General features: G+C 43.0%; 1 protein-coding gene across 5 annotated transcripts in view; it reads right to left on the reverse strand.

The window, feature by feature from the left end:
- The window catches only part of RMDN2 (regulator of microtubule dynamics 2), a 570,121-nt gene extending 546,289 nt beyond the window's left edge, over positions 1-23,832 (reverse strand). For 3 of the 5 annotated variants that reach the window (XR_014963030.1, XM_085611419.1, XM_085611417.1), the window contains exons 1-2: positions 23,529-23,832; positions 6,250-6,718 (exon numbers count right to left, since the gene is read on the reverse strand). Coding sequence is in view for 4 of the 5 variants with exons in the window: in XM_085611419.1 (XP_085467545.1) it covers positions 6,250-6,704 (455 nt within the window). In the remaining variant the exon portion in view is untranslated. The remainder of the gene's footprint in view (positions 1-6,249; positions 6,719-23,528) is intronic. The other 2 variants (XM_085611420.1, XM_085611418.1) reach the window with 1 other exon arrangement.
- Positions 23,833-25,840: the final 2,008 nt, after the last annotated feature.

Consider the following 25,840-nt stretch of genomic DNA (forward strand, 5'->3'; position numbering starts at 1 on the left):
TGTACTCTTCATGCTTGTTTATAAAGTCTAGCTCTTATAGACAGTCTTTGACCAGGAAAAAAGAAGGTTCATTATTTACATTGCATTCATTTACTGCATATTTATTTTAAAATATCACTCATGGGTCATAATTGTGAATGTGGTCATAAGCTACGAGGAGTCCCTTCATATGAAACTGCGTGACTGCTATTCTGAGTCATAAAGCTGGTCCTTGCCTCTGAAAAGAACAAGGACATTTCATTATTAATAGGAAAACACTGTCTTTTCTGTTTTAAGGAATATTCTGGATGGGAAAAAACTAAAATGAAAGCAGGGCATTTTACCAGGAATTGCTATGTTTAAGAACCAGAGCAGTGTGTGTTTGGCTGTGGTACTTAGGGTGCAAGTACAACCCTTCAACACAAGCGTTTTAGAAGTCACAGTTAGCTTTTCTGAAAGAAGTATGTAATTGTTTTAGTTACATGTTTTATTGAAAAACTGGCTCCAGGACAATAGAGGAAGGGGGTAATTTGGGTGTGGCTGTGTCGTAAGCTGCATGCTTTCAAATTTACAGTTTGCAAATTTACATTGTAAAAATGTGAACAATCTTGTAAAAGTGAGATTTGAATAGGTCCAGCTTCATCCATCCAAGTAACGAATCCAAAACTACAGACACACTTTTTTCTGCTTCTGGTAACTTAATCTATGTCACAAAAATAATTCTTCAATTTTTGTAAACACATATGTTAGTATCTCTTGTCTTTTTCAAATTCAATAGTGTATTCCTGATGTTGGCGTCACTCACTCCGCTGATTACCAGAAACAAACCAACCAATGTAACTAATACACAAAACAGTGTATTCAAAAACTTTGGGGTGTTTATCTAGAAAAAGTATTTGTGTACTTTGTGTACCCAATATAAAACAGGTAATTACTGGTAGAAACGCTTTACAACAGCTATTATCAAGACAGGGAACACGTTTCCTCTAAATTTGTGAGCGGACATAAATATTTTTACATTTCGAAAAACTACTATACATTTTGGTTGCATCCAGCGGAATAGTGTCATGCTATGTCCACTCTTCTAATTAAAGAGCACCAAAAATCTCTAGTGAATCGGAACTCGAACCACCCAAACACAAAGAGGTCTAGTGGGATGTATGGGTCCAATATAAGATAATCCAAATGTAGGTACTACCTAGAGCTTCATGCAGGACCAACCCTAATGAAACTAAAATGAGAGATGCACATGATAAGCAATGGTTTCAAAACAATATATGATATTGTATATGTGGACACGAGATTAGAACTGTAATGCCTGTGAAGCGCCAATGTTGATTTTCTCGTGCCGGACAAAAACAAATAAGACTAAATAGAAAAATAAATATCCATATAAAGAAATACCCAGAGTGCATCTATATGTTCATCATTGTCCTTTTTTTCACAATTCTTTTTTGTGGAAGTTTCGAACCACAATAAAAACAGATCTAATACGGCAAACGAGAGAAACCTTCCACAATACTGAGTTATGTTACATTAGTGTTGGGTAGACCATTCCACATCTAAGAATCTGCAGGTCAAAAATAAACATGCAGAACCATTCAACCTGCCACAGCAAGGCTAACCATTCACAAAAATCCATAACTTTTATTAACCAATCAAGGTTGTCTATTATTCAGAGGTTCAACAATGTATTTAACATCTTAGCCCATACAGCCAACTCCTCAGTGGTTTGTCATTGTTCACGAGTCTCCCTTCATATTCACTACTGTCAAACTGTGTGCTGAGGAAAGATGTAGTTAATTACCACATATATTATCACTAGTTTTAAATTCAGTGAACATGAATATACATATGAAAGTAAAAGGCCATGGAGCCTCTAAAGGTAAATCCTTTAGTAACTGTACGAGTTTGCAGCCAGTGCAAATCCTTAATTACATCTTCTCTAAGTCATTTGTTAACTGTTATTTCACGCTGTATGTGAAACCAAGGTCAGTAATGGCTGAAAACCTATGAACCCATGGTGCCTGTTAGATGCTCATTGGCCGCTGGAGTACTTCCTCATGCTCAGGATATGTTGTACGCTATTGAATTTGAGAACGGTTTACCTACATTGAAGAAGCCAAGTCCATTCTCGCTAGAAAGCATACTTAATGGGTAGCTCCCAATTTACATTAATCTCTGTCGCCACTTAAGAGTGAAATTAATTGTGACCTTAAACTTCAATTTTCTTTAATGACTAACCCCATTTTATGGATGCTGTTTTCAATCAGAAAATAACTTTCTGGTGGAAAACAGCTACTTTCTGGTGGAAAACAGCTTGAAGCAAGCCAAGTGTCCAAGTCCGTTCTCCTCTACCATACACCACTAAGGGATATTGCCCCCTGCAGGATTGCTGTGTATATGAAAGTAGCAGGCTGGAGTTGTGGCAAGGATTCTCCTGTGGCTTTAAAAAGTTTTGTTTCGATATTGAACGGAAACAATTTTCCAGACATAACATGATTTTGTATATAAAGCACAGGTACTAGCATGTTCCTTTATCAAGCACAGCAAATCCTGGATACTGGCTACTGATCTTAAACACATCATATAAAAGAATGAAGAGTGAATGTGGGTGTTGCAGGGCTTCAGCAAATCTTTTCAAGTAGGAAGTTTTTCTATTGTTCATAAAAAGGCCTATAAATGGCTTTGGGGAATTTCATTAAAAACAGTTAGTAAAGCAAATAGGTCTCGCCTATGAGAGCTATTGGCTTTACCAATATTTTGCATCCATGCTGTACAGCAGTGCCCATGCTTTGCAGTGTGGCTACAACTAATTTTAAAAAGCACTATGATACAGCGAGGGCTAATGAGCTTTTATATTTTTCAAATGTGCATTTACGCTGGATGCATAATAGTCCTTTTTTCATTATTATTTTTTTGCCATGCTGCACAGCAGCTACGCTGCTATAAAGCATTACTACAAATCATTGTCAAAGACGGCAACGTCCATGCTGTAGGACATGAACAAAAGGCAATTGCACAGCCAATAGTATCAAAGGCACAACTTATCGGCTTTCACAAAGCTTGTTAGGTTTCGGAACAACACTCCTATGATTCTGAGCAAATCAGTTAACCTTCCCATGGATGAAATGGAAAAAAAATATGACATTTGGCAAAAAGTCCTACCACATAAAGAAAGCAATTTCGCCCATGTAGATGTCTTAGTGAAAATTCATTTGGAAGCAGACATCTGTTGTCACAATAAAAGCATAAAACAACTGTTGTCTCAATAAACATCCATTTCAATGGAGAAAAAGGTTTCTTTAAAGGTCATGTGGCAAGGTAAAATATTTCTACAAATGACTAGGAGTTTCTACAGGGATCACAGTGTGATCAGCGGAAAGAAAGCAATCATGCAATAAGTAGTTGGTTAATGCTCAAGAGGAAGCAAAGCCAGCATGCGCTGGCCAATTGGTAGGCAGCAAATAGGAGCGACAATGAAGCCAACAAACGTTAAGCAACGGGCGTGCTGCAAGCCCCTTCTTGTAAACAATATCTCTTGCAAGTGAGAGTGCATGCAGTGGATTTACTTGTCGCAGGCAAGACCAAACACTTGCTATTGGTATTTTCTTCCCTTTTCAATGGGCAAACAAGTCACGTGAGGGGGTAGATGCCCTTTAACAACTTCAACTCTGGGTGCCACTGCAAAGATATGCATTTTGTCAATTATAATACTACTGTACAGACGGAGTCTAACTAACAGTACAGAGTGAGTCCAACTAACAAGAAGGTGTCATAAGCACCTACTTAACCATCATTTGAAAGACAGCGATATTTTTTATTAACTCCTAATTAACTCAGGTACTCCTCCTTTTCTAGTAGAAACAATTATATAGCATTTGACACGGTGACACTGAAACAGTGCACATTTTTCTATATAGAAAATATGATTCATTGAAGAATTCTAATTCCAAATTGGGAAGCTCAACAATCGTAGAATTTGGTGAAAGGGTTGTCCTACTTGAATAGGTGCATGAAGCCAAGGGAACAGGAGCAGCAAAGAGACATTCTTATAATAATATAATCAAGTAATCTAACTCAGCATGCCACAGACCAACACTTAGCAGTTACTGTCAAGATCGGTGTAAGTATTAGGATGTGAATAAAATCCTTTTCTACAACCAATATGCTAGTAATAATGAGAAGACACCAGATCTAAAATCACCCATGCTAGAACGCAAAAGAGAATATTATTCAGCTGTGTAGTATGTCCTGCAGTTTTAGCCAAAACCTCATGGTACCATGTGCCAATGCTCTTCAGTAGTGAAGTGTGGGAGTCCACGCACATCTAACTTAGAAATTCATATGTGTCCCAGTTGACCATCCTACTTGCTTCAACTGTGTATTCCATTGGACCTCAGGCCAAAAGCTATACAGATGAGCTAGAAATGTGCTGGTAAAGGATGGCTTGTTGCAGAAAGGGGTGAGGTGACGGCGAACTAAAAACCTGGTGAGGAATTTATCCTTTCTCTTGTATCTAGATCCATGTGTGAGAGAAGTCAAAATTAAAGAACTAAATGAAGGATAAAGATAGCACAAGGGTGCAAATAGCATCAAAAGAAATCCATTTACTTTTGTAGTTTTGAGTAATATGCAGGTTATTAAGCTTTTTGCATAATGGACACATCAAAGCACCGTTAGATATTGTGGGTGCTAAATGTTGAAAGTCTGGGTTCTACTCAAAGGACACTTATTTGGAGCTTCTTTTTGAATCAGGTGGGCGAAGCGAGTGAGACAACTTGCTGCCTACTAAAGGGGAGTGGGTCGAGTCATGCTCTGGAGTGCTACCCACTAAAGCATCATCTGAATAGATCAGTTTTAAGTTCCTTCCTTGACATCAAATGCTTAACTGTGACATCAGATATAAGCTATTCCTTGAACTCTGCCTGTTCTGCTAGTGAGCTCCTTATGCTTAATGCTAGAAAGGCAGTAGAGAGTGGGTAGAGGATTGTCATTAAAAAAAAACCTTGACAAATGCTTCCTCTCTCTCTTTGCGCACAAGTGCAGTGTATTTGAAAGGCGTAAAAAGTTAACAACACTTTTGAGCAGACTAAATTTAGGATGGAAATCGCAATTAAAAGTACATAAAATAGGCTTTTTCTTAAGAGGGCAGCTCACGAAGTCTAAACTTTGTAACTCAATGTGTCATGAAAGGATGTTAGGTTTGTATTCTCAGAAGGATAATCTGCTTCACAAAAATGCTCCAAATTGTGTTTGAACTGTATTAAGAAGTATAGGTAACTTCTAGAATAGTTCAAATTGCTAATGCATGTGTCAACAAGAAAATTGAACAATTAGGCAATGTACATCGACACGCTAAAAGAAGATATGTGGGACCTGTTTCCCAGGATTTTCTTCTTAGCAAATTAGAAGATGCTGCGGGCATGAAAGATTATCACACGCTATCTGAAACTGTATCAGTGAAGTGTTGCCTGCAGTACCTTCAATATATACTTGATTAAATTCGAGATGCACATGATGTTCCAGACATTTCCAGATTTGACGGGGAGTAAACTTTTTGAAATGTATATAAAAATGCACACTGATCCCATGCATCATATGATCTTCAGTAAGTCTAAGTAAATAGAGCTCAGAAGGCATGGATTTGAGTCCAAGCTGAAAATGTGGATTTTGAAATTAATGTACTCTAGCAATCCTTCAAATTTTCAAACAGAAAAAGACCGCTGTCAGCAGGAGTGTTTAAAAGAAACAAATGTTTTCTGACATGGCAATCAAGCTTAAAATTAAACAAATAACAAATACCTTGTTTTAAAAAACAGGGAAGAATACAGTGAAAAGGAGCAAAATCTGATGTAGTACATCTGTTGTGATCCAGAACGATGCTAGCTTTTAGCAAAAGATGGGGTCACTAGATTGACTCACTGTGGACCTGAGTGACAAAGCTGCAAATGCAAAAGGGAGATATTTGATCAGCAAATTTCCAACTTTAAGGGAAGTCAGAAAGATTACAAAGACCTCGCCTTGAAGACCACACCATTTGAAGGCTTCAACTATTCACTCAGGAAAGTGAAGCATTTACTATTTGCACCAGGTAGAAAGTTCTTAAACATGAGGTTGAACTTTTTTTTTATTTCCCCACAGATTTTGCAAGAATCCCTACAATCGCTTCTTCCTGTCCATTCTCTCAAGGCTTAACCTGCATACTGTTTAAGCAGTGACCTGAGCCTTTTTAGATTGACAACTTATATAACATTAGTAGAGACTTACCCTCCTTCACTTTCTGCCTCTTCAGAGCTATGGAGTTCTGTTGAACCTCTCGACGAGTCAAGTTTTTTCCTTTTGGATGCTTTATGGAGTGGGCTGATTCGGCGAGAATCTGGTTTCCCCCTGAGCTCATCACGGATTTGGTCCTCTAGCTTTGGAATGCTCTCTTTCAGACATTTGACCTCATTCTTCAGTTCTTCAACACTCATCAACAAACAGTTCAGCTTGTCCAGCATCTGCAGCTGTCTTCCTTGAAAAGCCACTATAGCACCTTGGTTGTTCTGGACTGTGGCATGGGGTGGGGCTGACTGCAGTTTGTTCGACAAAGACAGAAAGTTTGATAACAGAATGGTAGATCCTGGATTTCGACTCTTTTTGTACCACACAATGGCCAAGCTGATCCCTGCAGCTCCAGCCAACAATCCCGCTATCAATTCTTTACTGTCGGCACGGGCCATATCTCCCTCTGCTTCTGAAATAACAGAAAAAAAAGAATAAGAAAAAGAAAGGCAAATGATATCAGAATTTAAATTAAGAGACTAGACCCTTCTATTTACAATCTAATCTAAATGTGATAAAAACGTACAGCACTTGGTTCACAAACACATGTTAAAAAGTGTCAGGGTTCAAAGAAAGCCAAAAACTTTTAGGAAGAGACAGGGAGTGGATTAGACTAGCCGATAGGGAGCTGGGCTAGTCATGGCTTAATCTGAATTGGGGAGAGAATGTAGCCTAACGGGTAGGGCAGTTAACCTCTGAGCTGAGGAACCGGGTTCGAATCTCGGCAGGGATGCTCAACATTCTGTGATACTTGGCAAATCACTTAATCTCCCCGTGCCTAACAAAAATGAATGTGTCCGTCCGTAGCGTAACTGGTGCTCATGTAAAGCGCCTGACACCTTCGAGTCTAGGTAGCACTATAGAAAACTCGACACAAAAAATGGCTTATTATATCCCTTCTGCTTTGACACTTCGGTTCTGCAGACATTCTATGCTGACAAGATTGGGACACATCATTGCAGAATGACGTGCTTCAGGAAAATAAGGTGGTTCAACTACACAAACTGGAAAGGATGTTAATTCCTGGAGCAAAGATGGCACTGCGAGAGCTGGCCACATTGGGGACAGCCCTCATAGAGGTAGTTGTCATGAAAAGATTAACATAAGGAGCACAATCATAAGCATGACATTACTTCTCAGAATTGTTTCGCCCAGAGATAGAATTTCTGAGAAAAAGGGTTTGTGGATCTCGATATCGTCACCTTACAGAAAAAGCCCTTTATTTTGCTGTTTTAAAAAACGCAAACCTGGCCCAAGAGCATTAGAACATTTTACAATATCAACAGATTACAATATACAAGGTCAGATTCCTTTTTGATGTTTTTAGGCATGTGGATATTATGTGAATTGCCCAGAATCACAGGCGGATGGGCTGAAGCTGAGACTCGAACCTGGTCCCCTAGTAAGCAGATCTAACGTTAATGCACATCTCCTCAATCGTTGAACTCGTTGAACACAAAAATTACTTGTCAGTTTTGATACATCTGCTTTGAAAACACTGGTTGGGTTTTATTTTTTGTCATTTTACTCGAGTATTTGACGCTGTTAGAGTTTCATTTGGTAATTTTACAACTATGATTTTGAATATAATAGTGCCACATTCCATCGATCTATCCAACCAGTTGAGGTAGCTGACTTGGAGGTTTTTTATTTGATTTTCAAAATGTACCATTCTGCTAATAGTTGAACATTCCCTTCAAATAACTAATACCCCAAGAGTATAATAGATACCTTATTGCCTCGAATGTCAATTACGTTTCCTTTTCTTAAGTATTTACAAAATATATTTATATAAAAAAAAGAAACTATGTAGCTAATATACAACCAGGCGTAGGATCAGTGACTGAAAGTTGTTTGTTCTAAAGATGGAAACAGACCTAGCTATTTATTGTTGGAAAACAAGCGCTGCTAGTTTTTTTCTGGTTATAGGCTGAGGTAATTTTGGGCTGCTCTGTTGAAGCAACTCCTGATCAGCAGATCCCACATTTCTACTGGGTCTTCTTGTCATTTACCTATTTTATTGGGTGCAGTTTATATTGGTTGGGAAAGCGTTGTAAATAAACTGTGGTGGAAGTCCAGTTACCCGTCCACAGCCGTTCTGAGAGAAAGTAAAAATGTATGAATCATACATTTTAAGATTTGTGTAAGTTCCCAACTTTCTGGTGTCACAAAAATCCCCAGTTACACTATACACTTGAAATATTTGATTCCCATTTGTAATCCTCTACATTTATTCATGAGGACTACCACCAAGGAGTACAGTCTTGGCTCTATGATATACCCTTTCTACACAGAAGAATAAGTAAGGCTTGCTACAAAAAAGGAAAACAACAAATCTTTTGTTAAATCAGACAGAATAGAGAATGCAAAAATGTGTATGATACAATAGAATTATCACCATAGTGTTTCTGGACCCAGGTTCCAAATTTGCACCCCGCAATAAAATGTGTCTGTCACTGTGATATGTCACATCAAGGAAAATAAGGTGTTCACACTGGAATACTCCCAAGGGGAGGAGGAACTAATACATGCTTTGATCAAGGAAATCACTGAGGGTACTGTAACTTCAGGCAAACCGAAAGAAAAAGCACCTACATTTCCTGCTCAAATAGAATAGGAAGTAAACTAATGCTCATAGGCTCTGTTCAAAAATCATATAGTACCACAAGTTCTGACGTATACCTGAGGTTGACTCTCAGTATTGAAGCCATCTCTATTTAAAGACAACAAAAAATATGAGGATCATTCGTAAGCTATTTTAGAGAAAAGTTCACTCAACTTAATACTTTGAATAGCCTTAGTACTAGAACAAGTCTCATCAAAAATTGACAACGAAATTCAACAATTAAAATGAGGAATACTAACCCCTGTTCAACATAAAGTATATAAACTGAAAGAATATACTTGAGAAACTAAGGAAGGAAAACGTACAAGGTTTCAAAGGGACAAATGACGGCAACAAAAACACTGGGGTGTACAAATGAGCATTAGTGTACACCAAAACTGTTCATAACAAAGTTGCATACACTTCATCAGGAGAATCTAGAAATTCAGAAATTGAGACCACAAACAAAACAGAAAGGCTCATCAATACAAAAGAACAGTGGCACTGTACATAGCAGTCTCCATTGGATGCTTCGAAAAATACAGAAAATACTAATGCCACAGATATATATTGAAACACAAGAAGAAAGGTTGAGAGGGGAAAGGAATAAAAAACCAACTTTCTCAGGCAAAAGGAAAGAGTGTTTATACACAAGTCTTGCTGAAAATGCTTTATCAAAATAGGGATTAGGAAGAGAATGATGAAGAGTCACTTCAATGTCTGATAATCAACAAATCACAGCAAACTTTTATGAACCCTGAGAAAATAGTCCTTGAGAAAGAGATGCCATGCACACTGACATACATCATTTTACAGATAAATCCGTATATTTAAATTCAACAATTAATGCAATGCCTCAGAGTAAAAAATGTTTTAAACACTTCAGAAGAGACTACCAGGAAACAAGAACCTCTGTAGACTACACATAAAGAGGAACCAAAGTAAAAAGAGCTCAAATTGATATCAAAAGTAATGCGCCCTAGAAGTCACAATCTTTTTGAAGGCATTTGAAAGGTTGGTCCTAAATAAGCTAAAGCCACTGAACCACAGGGTCACATTAAATATGAAATAAACACAATGAAGGACAGAACTGTCATAAATAACTCATTGGACAAAGAGAACATCATCATGCCCAGGGCTGACAAAAACAGGGCATTAGTTCTCATTGATAGAGACTGTTATATTAAGAAGTTACCTTGAAATTGAAGGAGAGGGGGCTCTATAAACCAAAAGGATGGAGCACCCAAAAACCATAAAGTTTAAGAAAAATATTCCCTTTGGATACACTCAATATTCAACAATACACATTCATACCATCATAGTATACTCAACATGTTTCACTCACTAATGGTTTAAGCACTTTTACTTTAATAACATGATCAAATGCCTTAATGTATAAAGTCGCTTGATAAAATTCATTTATTTTTTTAAATGTTTAATTATCAATAATAAAATAATTGTGATAACATTTAGCGGTGATTTATAAGTGCTTAAACCATTAGTGAGTGAAACATGTTGAGTATACTATGATGGTATGAATGTGTATTGTTGAATATGGAGTGTATCCAAACGGAAATTTTTTCTTAAATATTAAGAAGTTAGACAAACACTTAGACAAGCCACATACATGCTTATCATTACGGAAAAATCCCACTTTGATCAACGAAAACACTTGTCAGAATAATAGAAAAGGCTATAGAGCAGGCTTCTCCAATGAATAGCTCTTGAGCTACCAGTAGCTCTCCAGCAACCTATAAGTCGCTCTCCTCTCTGCAGCCCGCCCAGCATACTGATTTAGAAGCTTTTGGCTGGCTGAATTAATATATGTAGCAACTTTGAAAAGTGTGTATTGAAGACGAAAATGTATGTGCATTCAGAATTCATAAGGTGATGTTTGGAGAAAAATGATGGAATGTTCAAAATATATTTGCAACTGATTTTTCAGTGATAAATCAGGCAGCCTTGGGGAGACATTACTAATAATACTACTTTTTTTTCTTGCAGGCAACTGTGCCGGATTCATTAAGATGAGTCCTGCTGGTAAATCTAGCATATGGTGGGTGCTAATGTACTACTGTCTGCCGTGGTCACTATTAAAACACTAATAATATTAGCAGCTCGGGTGATTTTCATTTAACATAAGGAGGTCTTATTTCAGAAAAGGCTGAACGTCTGGCGACTGCCGCTTTAGATAAACAGTGGAGCAACAAAAATACAGAGAGATACCGAAAGCAAGTATTTCCAAAGATGCTGCACACCTAGTAAGGTACATAAAAATCTAGCAAATACTCCAATGATTATTTACAGTTTAGCACTAATTCCATTCATGAACCGCTGAAGTCATATTTAAATAGTTTCTTATAAAAAATAAAAAAAAATAGTTTCTTATAGATGTTGGTGACGATCAGGCCATCATGTTTAAAGACCACAAGTGTTTTATTCTGAAAAATTAGTGGTTTGCAAAAAAGAACGGATACATAGTCGTACAGATTGCACATTAGATGTAAACACACTCTTGACGTCCATTCTGCACTCGATGGACTAGAGGCAGTGGACTAGGCATCGAGTAGGAAATGAAGGGCCTGCTACACATCAATTTTTCCATGAGTGGAGGCCAATATTTCCTGTAATTAACTTGAACATGCCCAAGTAGTACATCCTATATTGGGAAAACGGAGAGGAAAATAAACCTAGTCTGAAGGAAAGTAAAAACAACATAATACTACATGACACAAAATCAGCAACAGCATCACAAATTAGAAACAAGCATTGGCAATGCCAACAGGTCTCGCTTTAAATGAATGTTGTATGGCAATGTGAAGCACTACTAGTAGAAGGCATAGGAATTGATACATATTTGTGTAGGAGCATAGAAATGTAGAATAATACTGGCGTAGGTTAAAAGATCAGGCGACAGTTGCTCTGTCAAATCCAGACCTAAAAATCCATTTAGGTTAATGACTTTCTTCCTCCCATCTGTGCTTCTGCCAGACAAGAACACCATAAATGTTCTAGTTATCTAAGATACTTTAATAGGATTCCAATGTTTGACCTGCTCTGCGATGAGTAACAACGTTTGTTGCATGAAGTTATTACAATGAGTGCAATTGTTGCACTTTCTAATTCCTAGAACACCGGTGCTGACACTATTTGTTTTTGAGGACAACGATTCTTTGAGGTTGAGACTTCGTGTAAAAGCAAATAATGGTTGATTTGTAAATAAGCCCTTTTTTGTGGAAGCATACAATTTCTACCCAATCACAACATGTGCTCCTGGCTCCCAACAAGTGGGTGGAGCCAAAGCCACTTTCCTGGTGGTTCTCACATAATTGTCTGGTGTCAAAAAGAAGAGCTATGAAAAAGGCAATTAGATACACAATAGTCAACTTGACTTAACGACAAATACTAACTTTTCTTTGAGAAAAATCCATAGGACATAAAAGATAAACTACAAGGTTATGGGTAGATTTGTACCACACTGGGAGGAATAAGGGGTTAATGGTAAGGAGAAAATGGTAGTATTGACTGGTTATGAAGATACCGTTTGCTCAGAGAAGGAATGCTTGTGACAAAGTACACAGGTAATGCACCAATGTCAACTCAATGAGTCCACGCACAGGATAACGGGTTGTAAATGACATTTTATATTTGATGGTATAACAAGCTAATGAATTCTCCATCCTTGTTTTTAGCTTTGAAAACATTCATATACTTCCTGATGACTAATGTATTTTGGGATTTTAAGTGACACATAGATCTGAAGTGAAATGCAATATTCGGATTAAATGATACTAAATACAAAGTAAGGAAGAAAAAATGTATGGATTTAGTCTAACAGTTGAAATGTATTTGTAATTGAGAAAAAACACACCAGTATTGAATGGAACATGAATTCACCAGATTGTGTTTAACGAGACAGAGACCAGGAAGCATGCTGCACATAGGGTCTGATGCCACCTCTCCATGCCCCCAAACTAGATGCACTCTACAAGTGGAAAAGGTGCCCGCAGACAACCCCTAAGCTCAGGTCTCCTCTTGTTTTGCTCTCATAATATCCACCCTTAGTTCTTGCCATGAGATGTTATCTTTTGGAGCCCCTAGTGTCTTCCGCAAACCTCAAGTCGTTGTTCCCAGCTGCCCAGTTTCTCTCTTAGATAAATGAAAATAAGTTTGCAACTGCACACCAAAAGGTACAAATAACTTTGAGTAAAGTTGCAAGTTTTGTGAAAAAAAGTGTGTCTTACTGGTGTGTGCTACACAGTGTAAGAGGGCTGCCAGTCCCTCGTGTGAACATGAATGTGTGGGGTTGTTCAAGCAAAGTAGCCTGAAGTGAACCGTGTGCACAGCAGGTCGGTGGTAAGCTAACTAAACAAAATGTCTACCAAAAGTATTTCAAGCTTTCATACACGATATGAGACAGTTGCTACCGACGATATTTTTCTGATCTGGTTTCATACCAGAGAATCCTTGGAAAATAACATCAAGACACTGAACACCAGAAATAGCAGAATACAATTTACGCACAACATCAATACCAAGGATTTGCCCTTTCTAGATGTATTGGTTGAAAACAGCGATCAAGGGATCAACACCAGAGTTTTTGTTAAACCTAATGACCGGAACACACTGCTTTTCCAAAGCTTTCATTCACCACAGTTAATTCAGAATTGAGCTTTCTCCCAAATGTTACGCATCAAAAGAATTTCCTCCTCACCAGAAGCATATATCCATGACATGAATCGCATTAAAACTAGATTTTTAAATCGAGGTTACCCTGTGGAGTGTATAACCAAAGCTGAATCACGCATTTCTAAAATTGATCGCAACGACTTATTAATCAGCAAACCCAAAACTACCACTAATCGCATTGTTTTTGTTTCCAAATTTTCCACAAGATCTGGAAGTATCAAAAAAACGATCATAGTGGGAGGAGCCTAGCGCGAGACCAAGATGGCTGCGTGAGCACAGAGCTCCCGCGACCCTCGTTCCCTCCGGCAACTATCCTGAAAAAATCATGTGTCAAATATCCGGAATATTGGAGATGAACCATTGCTGAGGCGAGCGTCATTGTCCGGACTGAAATTGTACACCGGAGACCGAAGTTGTGACAAGTGGAAGTTCGCGGCCTATCCCCGGGAGGTGCCCGGGTCTCGCGTTGGCATGGGCCCGGACACTAATTGAACAACAGCGGTCGTGTGTGGTGCAGAGCATCGGATGGGGGCTGTTTTCACTTTCACTTTCGTTTTCTTCTACAACTGCGTGCCTTGGCCCGCGAGTGTCTTGGACAACAGTCGCCTGTAGCTCGGCCTGCACATGCATGGGCCTGAATCGGGGTCCCGGATCCAGCGGACCTCGTGCCAATTGTGTGGCTGAGCGGCCTGTCTTTGACGCGGACTGTTCCGGTGTTGAGGATGTCGGCCAAATCGGAAGCCGACAAACAGAAGCCCAAGAATACCAGGCAGGGGGGCTACACTCAAACAAACAATATGGATCGCTATGCCCAGCAAAAGGGATCGCCAAGCGGACCGGGGAAGCCACAGGAATTACCGAGAGACGGCTCGGTCCCCGCACCGGAATTGACACTGCAAGACATCATGGGCGCCATTCAGGAGATGAAGTCCTCTATTGGGCAACAGTTTGAGACCCTGGCACACAAAGTGGACACTATCTCAGTTGACGTTAATTTGCTCTAGCCTCACGGGGGACGTCTCTGATCTGCAAATAGAGGTCCGCACTCTGAGGACTACCAATGACCTCTTTGCCCGCAAGATGGAGGATTTTGAAGGCCGGGCGAGGCGCAATAACGTGCGCATTGTTGGCGTTCCGGAGAAATCGGAGGAGCAATCAGCGGACTTGTTTGTTGAGGACTTGGTGGTTAATCATTTGGCGCCTAAGGGCCTCAGCAAGTTCTTTGCGGTCGAGCGGGCCCACCGAGTTCCGGGTGGGAGGCCCAAGGTGGGAGCCCCACCGAGACCGATCATCGCCAGGATCTTCAATTTCAGGGACCGCGATGCCATTCTGCAGGCGTCACGAGTGTCCGGACCAGTCACTTTCCAGAACACTGCAGTGAGTTTTTATCCTGACTTCACCCAGGCTGTGCAGAAGCAACGGCAGAGTTTCCTGGGGGTTAAGAGGAGGCTACGTGAGATGGGCCTGAAGTATGCCATGCTCTTCCCAGCCAAGTTGCGCGTCGAGTACGAAGAGCGAACCTTTTTCTTTGGCTTGCCAGACGAGGTTGGGGAATGGCTCGACACATTGCCTCAGCGGCGGACTAGCGGGGATCATGCTGGAGGAGCGGAAGGTGGTCATGTCGCAACAGAGTGAGGACTCCGGTGATTGAATATTCTGGCTAAGCTCAGGACAGTGGTTCGCTGATTTGTTTTCATTGCTAGCTATTGTCCGGGGGTGGCGAGGGTACAATGGGATCTCTTTCCTCCTACGGGGTTTCTTCTTGTAGATTAGCTTTTGCTAGGGCGACAGGCACACTGCAAGTTGGGGGGGCTTTTTAGGCTTACGCAGGGGTGCAGGGTGGGGGGTGGTATGGGTTTGTTGGAGTGTTTGTTGTTGTTTTTCATTTAGCAAGGTATCGCAATGCAAGTCTCGTGTGCTGCTCTCTGGGGGGGGCGGGGGTCTCTTGCCATTCTGTGATGGGGGTAGGGGTTTGAATATACTTAGTTGGAATGTTAATGGCTTGGGGGATCGTATTAAGCGGGGGATTGTTTTGCAATTTCTGAAGAGGTGCTCTCCTGACATAGTTTTGCTGCAGGAGACGCACCTGATAGGCAACACGTGTCATGCTCTCAATAGAAAGGGTTATAAATTTGTTGCGCACTCTGGGTTTTCCTCGGGATCTCGGGGGGCTGGAATACTCGTTAGGACCTCGCTGCCGCTTGAGATTGATTCTACTACTGTCGATGAGAGGGGGCACTTTGTGGCTGTTGCGGGGAGGTGGGAGGGCAGGACACTGGTTTTGGTTTCTGTTTATGTCCCTCCTGGCCTGCAGACCGCCACATTTGCTGAATTGGGGAAGGCTATGCTGGATCTCCCCGAGGGCGTGTTGTTGGTGGGTGGTGACTTTAATGCAGTTGGTTCCGGATTATTAGACAGACATCCGCCAAGGGACCCCGGGGGGGCGCAGAGATGGCTCCCGGATTTTATTGATACACTAGGTCTGGTTGACTGCTGGAGGCTGCTGCACCCCGCTCAGCGGCAGTACACTTTTCACTCTGGGGCACACGGCAGTCTCTCTAGAATAGATTATGTTCTCACCTTGGCTGCCCAAGCTTCCTTGGTGTCCGAGGCTAGGCACATGGCTAGGGGCATCTCCGATCATTCGCCGGTGTGGATTTGTATGGATTTTGGCCGTGGAGCGGCAGGTAGGGTGGCTCCGATTAACCCCTGGTATTTCCGTGACCCTAGGACTCGTAGCGCGTGGCTGAAAGCGGTCGATCTCTACTTTTCGGAGAATCTTGGCTCGGTTACCTCCGCGGTGTCTTTGTGGGAAGCGTTTAAAACAGTACTGAGAGGGGAGGCCCTCTCCTTGATAGCGGATGTCAAACATCGGAGAGATGCGGAGGTGGCGCAGATCGAGGCTGAGATAGTGGTATTAGAGTCAGTCCTGGAAGACGAGGTTATGGCGGAAACACTGCATAAGTTGAGATTAAAACAGTCTGAATATAAAGCACTGGTGACAAACGCGGCTAAGGTTCTTAGCAGGGAACAACAAGGGCGATTGTATGATGTAGGTGACAAGGCTGGGAAATTAATAGCGTGGTTAGACAGAAAAGAACGAGTGAATAGAGTTGTGCCAGAAATAGTGACGGTCGGCGGGGATATTGTCACAGAACCCGACGGGATAGTCCAGTGTTTCGCGGACCACTTCCGCATGGTCTATACGTCCGTGTCGGACAAGCCGGAGGAAGACTCGCACGAACTGCTGCGAGATATTGCCCTGCCTTGTCTATCCGACGTAGACAGGGAAGACCTTGATGGTAACATCACCGCGGATGAGGTTGCAGTTGCTATCCGCTCGCTACACCCGGGCAAGGCCTCGGGCCCGAATGGCTTGCCGATCGAGTTGTATAAACTCAGGCCGGATAAGATTGCTCCGCATTTGCGAGATATGTTTGTAGAGGCGCGGGAGCATGGGTGTCTCCCATTTGACCAACGTCTGGCGACAATAGTGGTTATACACAAAGATGGCAAGCCCCGGAACAGATGTGGATCGTATAGGCCGATCTCCCTACTCAACGCTGAGCCAAAAATCGTCGCCAAACTGTTGGCTAACCGTTTGATCAGGGTCATTGGGGACTTGATCCACCCGGACCAATCCGGGTTTATCCCACACCGCAACACTGCGTTGAACCTCAGGCGACTCCATGGTGTGCTCGTGAGGGTTGGGACGCTGCGGGAGTCGGCCATCGTGGCGTCACTTGATGCCACGATGGCTTTCGACACTGTGGAATGGCCGTATCTGTGGGCAGCGCTCACAAAATTTGGCTTCGGACCGGGTTTTATAGGCTGGATTAGGCTACTCTATGAGGAACCTTTGGCTAAAATCGCGGTGAACGGTAGGGCGTCATCTCCGTTCGAGCTTGGGAGGGGCACCCGGCAGGGTTGTCCTCTGTCGCCACTATTGTTCGCCCTCGCCCTTGAGCCGCTGGCGGCATGGATTAGATGGCAGCCAGACATAAAAGGGATCCGATGGTCACCAGACCACGAGGACCGCATTTCTTTGTATGCAGACGACATTTTGTTATACTTGACCTCACCTAGGAAATCCCTCATAGTGGTCTGTGACGTCTTGAATTCTTTTGGTAGAAACTCGGGTCTCGCCATTAATTGGGGAAAGTCGCATCTATATGTTCTCAGTGGAGACACCCCTATCGTCCCGCGGAATTGCTCCATCCAGATCGCCCAGCAGGGCTTTCTGTACTTGGGGATATAGATTTCCACCGATCCCTCTGTCCGATACGAGAAGAACCTACTCCCTCCGTTGTCACGTTTGAGACGGGACGTTGCGGGTTTGAGGCGGCTGCCGCTCTCCCTCCTAGGCCGCGCCGCATTGTTAAAAATGATGTCTCTTCCCCGATTTCTCTATGCCCTACAGAACATCCTAGAGTTAGTTCCGGCCTGTTATTTTTGTGAGGTGGAGAGCCTCCAGCGCTCGCTGTTATGGGACGGTCAACCGCGTATAGCTATTGCAAAGTTGACCCTTCCATGGTATGACGGGGGGATTGCACTCCCTGACATCAGAAGATTTTATTGGGCTACCCAATTGGGAGCGATTAACCACGGTGTTATGGTCCGGCGTTGAACCCTGGGTTTGCTATGGATCGGTGGTTGTTGCGCGGGGGTAATTATCTTAGGGCGCTGTATTCCAAATCACTGGATGGGTCCCTCACGGGACCAACCAAGACGGCAGTGCATGTGTGGAAGGCGGTTACAAACTCGTTGGGCTGGAAGGACAGACTTACCCAGGCTACTCCGCTTTTCGAATCCGATATATTGGGGAAATCATGGCACACGAAAGGGTTTGAGAAGTGGGACCTAATTGGGATTTCTAGAGTTGGGGATTTGCTGACTAAGGGTAAGGTGAAATCGTTTGAGATGCTGCAGACGGAGTACGAATTAGGGGGTACTGAATACTTTCGATATGCCCAGGTGCGTCACGCTCTGCTATCTGTCTGTGCCGAGGGGGAGGTCGTGCCTGAGTCTTCTCCTTTGGAGGATCGGATTCTGGATGGTCATATGCTGGAGAGTACAATCTCCTTGATTTACAAGAAGCTTGTAAATGTTCGGACCGACCTCCTCCTTGATGTGCGAGAACAATGGACTAGGGATGGTCTCGAGCTGGACGATGAGGACTGGCAATATGCCATCTCCTCTCCGAAGGAGGTTGCGATCCCGGCTAGACTGCGGCTGGTGCAGCTTAAGATACTTCACAGGGTTAATGTCACGGGGCCCCGCCTGATTCATATGGGTTTCTCTGATGATGGCTTATGCAAGAGAGGCTGTGGGATGTTGGGCACCTTTCTACACATTATTTGGGAGTGTGGGGAGATCGTAGAGTTCTGGAAACAAATTCACGACGTGATGGAAGAGGTCACGGGTATCGCACTCTTCCCGGAGGCAAGACGATGCCTATTGAATGTCTGGGGTCCCACCGACTATGATGCCGCTCAGACCCAATGGGTGACCCTGGGGAATATGGTGGCGAAGCGAGATATTGCGCAGCTGTGGGGATCCCAGAGACCTCCCACCTTGGTAACATGGATGGAAAATATGGACTGGGGCATGTTCCGGGAGAAAACGGTGTACAGTGTCCGAGGTCGCCCTAAGAAATGGCATAAGATATGGGGGCAATGGAACCATTATAGGGGAGATATTTGTGTGCCCCCGGTTACTGAGATGCTCGATGTGCAACTTTCCCCCTAGCTCTACTCCCAACTTTGGACGTAAAACTGTTCATAACCTGGAGTCCGTACCTCTGCTTTCCCCTCACTTCTTTGGCGGGGTGTACTGCTCCGCTGATGGGAGTGGGACCTCGCCCCAGCTGAGAACTAGCGCATGCTTATTATATGCTCTGCCTTGCTTGTGTTTTTATTTTTTGGTTTACATTAAAACTAAACCTTTGTTACTCCTGATGTATAGCTATGGACCTTCCTACGTATTGTTCTCATCGTGCTGCCGGACCTCCGGGATGTCGGCTGAATAGCTGTGTACCATGTTGACGTAAATAAAGGTTTTTAAAAAAAAATAAAAAAATCATAAAAATATGGGAACTGTTACAAAAAGAACCAGATTTCGGCAATTTATTTACAAATCAACCATTATTTGCTTTTACACGTAGTCTCAACCTCAAAGAATCGTTGTCCTTAAAAACAAATAGTGTCAGCACCGGTGTTCTAGGAATTAGAAAGTGCAACAATTGCACTCATTGTAATAACTTCATGCAACAAACGTTGTTACTCATCGCAGAGCAGGTCAAAAATTGTCGTTACGTCACACTTCGGATTGCAACACCACCAACGTTATATACTGTATAAAATGCCCGTTTGGGCTCCTGTATATTGATACAACTGAAAGAAAAATTAAAATCAGAATAGGAGAGAATAAAAGTATGATTCGCACTAAGAATACCAATTCTAATTTGGTGGTCCACTGATTACAACATCACTCAAGTGCGATTCCTTGTTCTAGAAAAAGTACAATGCAGAGAAGGGCATGATCCTAGCCAGCTCCTATCTCAAAAAGAAGTACTGTGGATCCAAAAATTGTAATACCATGAAATCCTTTGGATTGAACGATAAATTAGATCTCAGTTGCTTCCTTTAAACTACCATCTCGCTTAGCACCTAGCAAGTTTCAGGTTTTTCTCTGAGTGCCCCATCACAGACAGTTTCCCTGCCACTCCAACAAGCCAACAGTATCCAGTCGTACCTTCAGAAACTTATTGTGAGCGCATTATTACACATTATTTTTAGCACCCAGACACGTGTTGTATTTACGTCTAGGTCACACACCTTTTATGTTTATACTGTCGCTACATTTCATTTGTGTATATTTATGTTTATGGCTGTCATGTAATGTATTTACACATGCATATGCTTGTTGATAATAAATGCAGATAAATAGGTGATGTTCAGACGCCTTATGTGCAGCATTGTGTCATGGTTTTCTTGTTTCCTTCAGTGTCATCAGCTTTATGCTCTGTTTATGGGGGGTGGTTTTCCGCATGTCGATGTCGACACAGTCTGTTCACTCAGGTTATGTATTTCTTTTATATTTGGCCCGCAGTCTTTTGGGGTCCTGATGTTTACATTTTGGAGAGTTTACTTTCGATATTAGAATATGTCTATATTTCTCTTGCGCACTCTAGTATCGTTCTAATATGGCCGCTGTAGTTTCATGGTAACACGCTCTTGCGTTGTAACCATGTGACCGGCTTCAGCACTGACGCGCTAGCTTTATCGGCAGCTGAAAGCAGGTTCAGCATTTGTTACACTTCTGTTCTTGATTGTGGGGACTGCTTTTTTCGTTACTTGCTTGGAGTTCAGGTCAGTTTTATTCGTGAATTCTTTGCTTGGCTTTTCGTTTATTTTCGGCATTTGCACCGTACTTAGCTGGTTCCACTGTTTTTACAGGTGGCTCATATTGCTTTCTATCAAGATTCATGACAAGGTACTTCCCTTTTTTCATTCAATTTTCAGTGCACTTGTTATACTGTTGGTGTATGTGCCCTCATACTACTTTTCATGTGCTTAGGAGGTTGCGGTGAGTGGCAGAAGCGGAGTGTACTGGAACTTTACGAGGTTGCCAATAAGTGTAATTTTTGTTCATTTGTACTACAATGACACGGGGTGTAGGTGTTTCTCTGCATTGACGTAGTGACTGACCACAGGTTTCTATCGTGTGTTGCATTTATGGACACGTTGGCTTGAAATTTACTTTGGCTTCTTGGTGCTTTTGATTGGACCTCTATGGTTGTTCTGTACTTTTTCTGTACTCTCTCTGTATTTGCCGCCATTTATATGTAGTTCAGATCACTACGTGGGTCTACTCTTTTCATTGCAGCACAGATGGGTGTCGCTGGACAAGATGGCTTGATTTGTTGTTGTATCATTGTTCCAACAACCATAACACCACAAAATGTTTATGTTTTTACTTTCAGTGGCCCCTGAGAAAGGGACATTAAGGTCCCGAAATGCATTGGGCCGAAGGTCATCAATTGCCATCTCCTTCAAGCTATTGTAATAATGTTATGATTGTGTAATTACTTTGGATGTACGAGTTATCATGATGCAATGATTACTGTACTGAATTCAATAAGATATTGAGAAAATCCTTCATCTCCTAAAATGGAATGAATATTCATGGTGATATCATGTTTCAAATACTGTTTTTGTCATATCGTGTATGAAAGCTTGAAATACTCTTGGTAGACATTTTGTTTAGTTAGTTTACCCCGACCTGCTGTGCACAAGGTTCACTTCAGGCTACTTAGCTTGAAAAACCCCACACGCCCATTTTCTCTCTGCCACATATAACAACTATCCATGCATTCCAAAGGACCTAGCAGCCAGAAAGCATACCTGTTGCAGATACTCTCTATACTGGCCTTGCCCACAATCTCTACATTTAACTGCCATCAGTTGCCCATTGCTTTTGTGCCCCAGACGTTTCCCATCAACATCTGCACTCTGTAAGTGCCAGAGGCAGCCCCTTGTACTCCCAATTACCAATCGACCTCCAAGAGCCCCTTTTTAAATGTCTACTCAATCTGTGCCCCAGCTGCTCCAGCTCTGTGCTCATTCCCGTTACCTTCTTTGTATGCACCCAGTCATGTTCCCATATAATTTGCCCCATACAAGTGTCACAATGGTATTGTGTCCCATCAATTGCCTTATGCATCTTTCTCTTCCTTATATCGCCCAGCTGTAATTTGACTCTCCACACTCCCCTTTGCTGCTTCTGAGCTACCCTATTCACTATTCTAATGAGAACTCTGGAAAATGCTTCTATCTCTACTGATCAGATAATGAACATGAGCCACAGTCTTTGCTAAGAGCTGTTTCTCTCATGGGAACTAGTCGCTACCGTAACAAGAGGCTCTTCTCCCCTGCCACTCTACATCAGGATAAGCAATCTGAAAAAAGCATTTATTTAGCCAGCGCCCGCTAAATAAAGGCATCATTCACACTATTCACATGGTTCATTGGCTCACAATATCTGCTTTTGAGACAGCTGCTGGATGCACAATTACGTGTTTCTGCTATTTTTCTGCCCCTGTCTAAACAGCAGAAAGTGCATACTATTCGGCCAACTTCAGTTAATACAGATGTAACCATTTAATTGCTACAAACGACTATTGCAAAAACGTTTCAACAGATTCTCCAGCGATTGATAATATATATTTAATTATTATTCTGCTAAGTCTTTAAAACTTTACATTTTTCAGAATAAATGGCAATTAAATGGGGACATACTAGCTAAAAAAAAATAGGGGCTACACTACCTAAGCGCCATCTAAAACAGGATTAGTTACTCATGAAACAAACTCCACTGTCCATTTAAGGAGCATGAGCCACACCATTTGTAAACATTGAGGAATGAGGAATCATGGAACAAGTGAAGGGTGAGAATCCTGCATTTAACGAGGTCTCTTTTAGGTGCTGTTAAATGCAAACTCCACATGTTAAGTACAAGATTCTGTATCCGTAACCATAGACACCCAGGTTAAAACCACAAGTGTGGTCTCTAGAGGCTACCGTTAGTATTTCTATACTGTACTGTAAAGGGGGCTAGTTAGGTTTACTCTTTTTCTACCGCAACTGTCCATACATCTTTTTAAATCAGGAGAGCATCAAGGGTTGCGCACACTTGGTACACGTTTTGTAACACCTTCCATAGTACACAATTAGCACTGTGATTGTCCTTCCCTTGACGTTTATTGGCGGAGCTTCCCAGCATTCCCATACCTTCTCATTGTATACTGTAATGCCTTCTCATTCTCTCTCTCTCCGATAAGAACATCTTGCAAGTAGAGACGCCATCCTACCACCTAGTTTGTAGTTAACGAGCCGTTGCACAATCCTAATGAAGGAAAAAGACTTACCTTACAGCTAAGAAACCGTCAGTAGTCCTTTCATCTATTCAGGGACTGTCAGCACTCTTGCAGACCCAGGAACAGAAGTACGTGGTGTGACGCGGACGCCGGCGCACTGACGTCACACGCCGATTCGCTGTTGACACTAGTGAGATTCTTCGGACCTCGTCTCGGCTCCTGGTCCCTAGTCGAATTCCACGAGGGTACTACGGCGGACGGACCTCAGGACAGGAGCCGAGTAGAGCATACCTTAGAAGCTTGGAGGAGCGGGCAACGAGGCTGTAGGCGATGCCCTATGGCCGCGGTTGTCTCCCAGCAGGCGGGGAAGCTGCCGGCGTTGGGGCTTGCACGCACGCCTTCTTTAGTTCAGTGGGCGGGATCGGCAGGGCACAGGTGTGCCCCTACTCTTTATATATTAGAATCTGCCCCCCTACTTTTTTTTTCAAAAATGCGTCCCCAGACAGCAGAAATAGCCAATGCCTATAGATAAGGCTCGGCTGTTCGGGGACGGGCGGGTGCCTTTTTCTGACACTTTTCTATTTCATAGCGCATCCTCGGACCGTAGTAACAAGCATTTGCAATGCAAAAGATCTCGCATTTACGAGAGTTTGAGCTATTGGCATTGTAATGGCAATTCCTTTTATTTATGTGCTGATTTTTAAAACATAAATGAAAGGCATTGTCATTTACAATGCCAATAGCTTAAAATCTCACAAATGCGAGACCAATTGCGTTGCAAATGCTTGTTTCGTTTCTTTAACCATGCTGCTCGGACAGAATGGGGAACCAGAAGCAGCCCTGGCAAACATTCCACCAACCTCACTCCCTGCGTCTCCTTGGACCGTCTCTTTAGTTCCGTCCACTCTCTCCTCTCTCACCCCTCTCTGATTGCCTTCTCTCTACCTTGCCTCCACTTGCCTACTACAATTAACTTCAGGAAGCTGGGGAAAGTGATGGCAGTATCAGGAACAGCCCCAGCATTCAAAACCGCCCCCTAGGGCTCCTGGCCCCCCACCCCCTCCCCAGGAATGCCCGGTGAAATAAAAAGTTTGTCAGGCCTGGCATGCTGTACAGGATGGCTAAACAACAGTGGCAAACCCAATCGGTCCCAAAGGTGAGACCTATTGCCTTTGCCAAAGCTTGTTTGAATCCCCTTTGTTTTCTCTAATCTGGCGCCCCAGCCAAGGTCGTTCTTGGGGCGTGGGTCGGACCTCTTCCAGGCAGTGAATAACACCCTGGCTCCCGGGGCTAACCTCACTTCTGAAGGAAAAAAACCAGCAAAGACGCCTTCCAAATCCCCAGAGCCTGTTTGATGCAATTGTGCAAAGCAACCCCGGTCCCTTCTTCTGTCACGTGTGGGTGGGGCGGTTGGAGTGGGACCTGAAAGATCTTGGGCCCCTCCCCAACCCGCCCTTGCCACCCCACCCACCCCATGTATGCTGGCGCCTCTCTGCCAGAGGCGTAGTTATCACTAGCGCAGCAGGTGCAGTGACACCGGTGTGTGATCGGCCCGCAGTATCAGTGTGACTGATTTATAATACTCAGGCATTGGGGTGTGGGGTTGGGATCCTCCTGCCGACCACCAGGGCTCCCGGCACCGCCTCTGCTTGCTGCCTTGGACAGCCCGTCCCGGTCATGTGTCACTGGCCCTAAGCTCGCAGAAGAGCGAGTCCCCACCTAGCACATGTCGAGGATCAGACATGCATCAAGCGGCGGCTCCCCGAGGCCGCAAACAGCCCGACCAGGAGGCTGCACTGATGGCTTTGGCACCCGGCACTCATTCCTTGGGAAGTGGTTCCTTCCAAAAAGGTTTTGTGGAGCAGAAAAACGTATTACTTCACAGCCCGAGGGGGGGAGGGGCAGAGGCAGGGGAAGGAGAGATGGACAGGAGCAGTGATGAAGGGGAAAGCCGGGAGTGGACGAGGACGCAGGGAGTAGGGACAGATACTACTTAACCTCTCACAGAGCACCCTGAAACCACAACAGCGAGGAGACAGGGGGAAGAGGGGACACGGGGAGGAGGGGGGCGGTGGAATGAACTGGAAGAGGAGGAAGAAAGAGACTGCACGGGCGTCATCTGTCTCTATAGACAAAGGCATCTTATCCATGCAGTTCCCATTCAGAGATTTCAGGCCTCTCAGCTGACACTTCTCATCACAACTAATCATTATAATTTGTCTCTAACTCACACATCTCATTGAGGCGGTTCAGCTTTATCAAACCTCAGGCTCTGCAGCAATCAGGGGTCACCGCTACCTGCTGCTGTCAGTGTTCATTACTCCCTGCCGCTGTCTAATGTTCACAACTCCCTGCAGCAATCA

Source organism: Triturus cristatus, chromosome 6 (genome assembly GCF_964204655.1).
Source record: "Triturus cristatus chromosome 6, aTriCri1.1, whole genome shotgun sequence".
Lineage (NCBI taxonomy): Eukaryota > Metazoa > Chordata > Amphibia > Caudata > Salamandridae > Triturus > Triturus cristatus.